The 3300-nt window shown below is 43.9% G+C and overlaps 1 protein-coding gene across 2 annotated transcripts; it reads left to right on the top strand.

Moving 5' to 3' along the window:
* The first annotated feature begins 503 nt into the window (after positions 1–503).
* LOC149154872 (3-hydroxy-3-methylglutaryl coenzyme A reductase 1-like) lies at positions 504–3084 on the top strand. 2 transcript variants are annotated; one of them, XM_089441235.1, is made up of 4 exons: positions 504–1567; positions 1765–1946; positions 2142–2467; positions 2601–3084. In XM_089441235.1, exons 1-4 carry the CDS (start codon positions 519–521, stop codon positions 2847–2849), a joined length of 1806 nt encoding a protein of 601 aa, XP_089297361.1. In that variant the 5' UTR covers positions 504–518; the 3' UTR covers positions 2850–3084. The 2 variants fall into 2 exon arrangements, with proteins under 2 accessions (XP_089297361.1, XP_089297360.1); XM_089441234.1 differs by having other exon boundaries at positions 2127–2467.
* The last annotated feature ends 216 nt before the right edge of the window (positions 3085–3300 follow it).

The raw sequence follows: 3300 nt of genomic DNA, 5'->3' as shown, positions 1-3300 counted from the left end.
ATGTCGCTATTTTGTCTTATAAAACAACAAAATAAGGGTCCATTGCGACTCTATGCCCTTCAAGACAGGATGCGGGATGGGCGGGGCCGCATGACATTTATGACCCAATAATAAAAATATCTCATGCTTGACCCGACTCATTTCCATAATTGTCTGCGTGCCGTGGATTCCTGCAAACTAGCGCCCGCCAATTTCCGCCTAACACCACTACCGCGCACATGTTCGTAAGCGGCGGCCAGGAAATATAGTCTGATTCAGACATCGGAAATTGCAATGGAAAATACTGTTAAACGTGCAGCGGATATTATGCGATTGGGATTATAAATATTACCCACCTCGCTCCCTATTTCTGAGTGTAGAGAGTCGGGGAAGAGTGCCTACATTGCTCAGCTTTATTTGTTCAAAACAAAAAAATTCTGTCGGAGATCCTTCCCTAATTCTCATTCCATATAATGGATACTATGGTTTCTGCGAAAGCAAAGATGGGCACAGAAATGAGAAAAAAAATTGGAGATGAAATGGATTGTTCCATTGATGCATCCACGTGTGCTACTGCTAAACCTGTTGGAGTTGGGTCTGCAAACAAGTTCATGAATGGTAATAGTTATACCAAATCAAACCAAAAGCCATCTGATGCTTTGCTACTGCCCATGGGAATGACGAACAAGTTGTTCTTCGTCATGTTTTTCACTGCCTCCTATTTTCTGATGAGGAGATGGAGGGAGAAGACGACAACTTCGACGCCTCTTCTTCATTTGATGAGTCTTGGGGAGATGCTGGCCATTGTCGCTCAACTTGCCTCCTTCATATACTTGATCGGATTCTTTGGCATCGATTATGTCCAGAATTTTATCACCACTTCCAAGAGTAATGGCGGTGAGGGGCCAGTTTCTTGGGATCATGACTTCGATCAGGTAAGGAATGGGCAGGAGGAGGAGCTCATGAGCCCTCCTCCCTGCCTGCAACCAATTTCAAATGAAGAATTGGGAATTGCTGTTGTGAAGCCTTATCAGCCTCCTCCTCCCCAAGTGCAGCACAAGCCAAAGCGGGGTGGAGCGATATTAACATCATCGCTGGGTGATAATGAGGATGAAGCTATTGCAGCTGCTGTGAGCTGTAGCAAAGTGGCTTCTTATTCCCTGGAATCGGCTCTTGGGGGAGACTGCCGGAGAGCTGCTTCCGTGAGAAGAAGGGCTTTGGAGATGACAACTGGCAGATGTCTGGATGGGTTGCCCTTGGATGGATTTGATTATGGATCCATCCTTGGCCAATGCTGTGAACTGCCTATTGGGTATGTGCAGATTCCTGTGGGTGTTGCAGGGCCTCTTCTGCTTGATGGAATTGAAAACATGGTTCCCATGGCCACTACCGAGGGCTGCCTGGTGGCTAGCACCAACAGAGGTTGTAAGGCCATTCATATGTCTGGGGGTGCTACAAGCGTTCTTCTTAGAGATGGCATGACCAGGGCTCCTGTCGTTCGATTCCCCACTGCTAGGAGAGCTGCGCAACTCAAGTTTTACTTGGAAAGCCCCAATAACTACGAAAGCTTGTCTCTCATCTTCAACAGGTATGGTGATAAATTTTATTTTTTGTTCTTTTGGATCACATGTGTACACACTTTAGTAGTTTTATCTCTCCAAAATCCCTTAATGCTATGATCAATCATTCAACAGAATCAGATTGTTGTACATAAGCAACCATTTTGTGAGTAATATAAACTGACTCTTTCTCGTTGATCTGATGTTCTTTTGCATTCAATAACAGCACCAGCAGGTTTGCCAGGCTGCAAGGAATCAAGTGCGCAATTGCAGGAAGGAATCTGTACATGAGGTTTTGTTGTTCCACTGGAGATGCCATGGGGATGAATATGGTGTCCAAGGGCGTGCAGAATGTTTTAGATTTCCTTCAGAAGGAGTTTCCTGATATGGATGTTATCAGTGTTTCTGGTGAGTCTCTCTAGGCCATGCAAGTCTCAGTGATTCTGATTGAAATTTGGGTTTTGGTTCATCCCTCCTTCCACTACTTCTGTCGACTCTTGGTTTACTGCGCTTTCTGTTATTGCCTTTTTTCCGTGGTTTTGCTTAAATTCTTTTTGTTTAATGCAATTTGTTTTGGCCGGTCATCAGGTAATTTCTGTGCAGACAAGAAACCCACAGCTGTGAACTGGATTGAAGGGCGGGGTAAATCAGTAGTGTGTGAGGCGGTCATTACCGAGGCAGTTGTTAGCAAGGTCTTGAAGACCACTGTTCCAGCTTTGTTGGAATTGAACATGCTTAAGAACTTGACTGGATCTGCACTGGCCGGTGCCATGGGGGGCTTCAATGCCCATGCATCCAATATTGTATCTGCTGTATTTATCGCAACGGGACAAGATCCTGCCCAGAACATTGAGAGCTCTCATTGCATTACAATGATGGAGGCATCTGGCAAGGATCTGCATGTTTCAGTCACAATGCCTTGTATTGAGGTAAGAAAAATTACAGTCAGTAATGTTTTTTTAATACTTTCTTTGCGTCAGGATGTCTATTTTAATTTGGGCTTTGATTAGAATAGTAGACAAAGAATGTGATTTAATTTGTAATTTCTCTGCTTGGTTGCAGGTGGGAACAGTAGGAGGCGGGACACAGTTGGCTTCGCAAGCTGCTTGCCTGAATATGCTTGGAGTGAAAGGAGCTAACGTGGAATCTCCTGGGGCGAATGCTCAGACGCTGGCAAGAATTGTGGCAGGGGCAGTTTTGGCTGGAGAGCTGTCTCTCATGTCTGCTTTGGCTGCGGGTCAGCTGGTGAAGAGCCATATGAAGTACAATAGAAGTTCAGACAAAGAAAGCAAAACAACAACCACCATGTAATCAGTGACATCTGCATACTCTTAATCTATGCAAAGCCAATCCAACAAACTCACCACATTTCTTCATTCTTTATTCATTTCATTTTCAGGGTTGCCTGTCTGTCAGAGATTAGCATGTATGCAAAGATTCCATCCCTGCCCCTTCACAGTCGATCTGAAAATACCATGCAACGATGGAAATTAAGAGTTCTTTCCGGTTGTTCCATGATCAAAATAATTAAAAGTTGATTACTGAATGCTATGGCGTCTTATTATCCAGTATCGTGAACACTCTCTTTCCGAAGTTGAAAATATTTTATTGGTTGTTAAAAAAAATTCAACCCCACCCTTGAAGATCAAAAGTATCTCTCTATTTTAACTAGCTCAAAGAAGAAAACTAATATAGCAAAGATTAGAACGAATTCTCATGAGCTCCATAGTGAAACTGGCCGTTGGGCAGTTCCTAAAACGCC

Source organism: Pinus tabuliformis, chromosome 9, assembly GCF_031772625.1.
Source record: "Pinus tabuliformis cultivar Carrire ecotype Pingquan chromosome 9, CPIR1, whole genome shotgun sequence".
Lineage (NCBI taxonomy): Eukaryota > Viridiplantae > Streptophyta > Pinopsida > Pinales > Pinaceae > Pinus > Pinus tabuliformis.
This window is presented reverse-complemented; position numbering and strand designations above follow the sequence as displayed.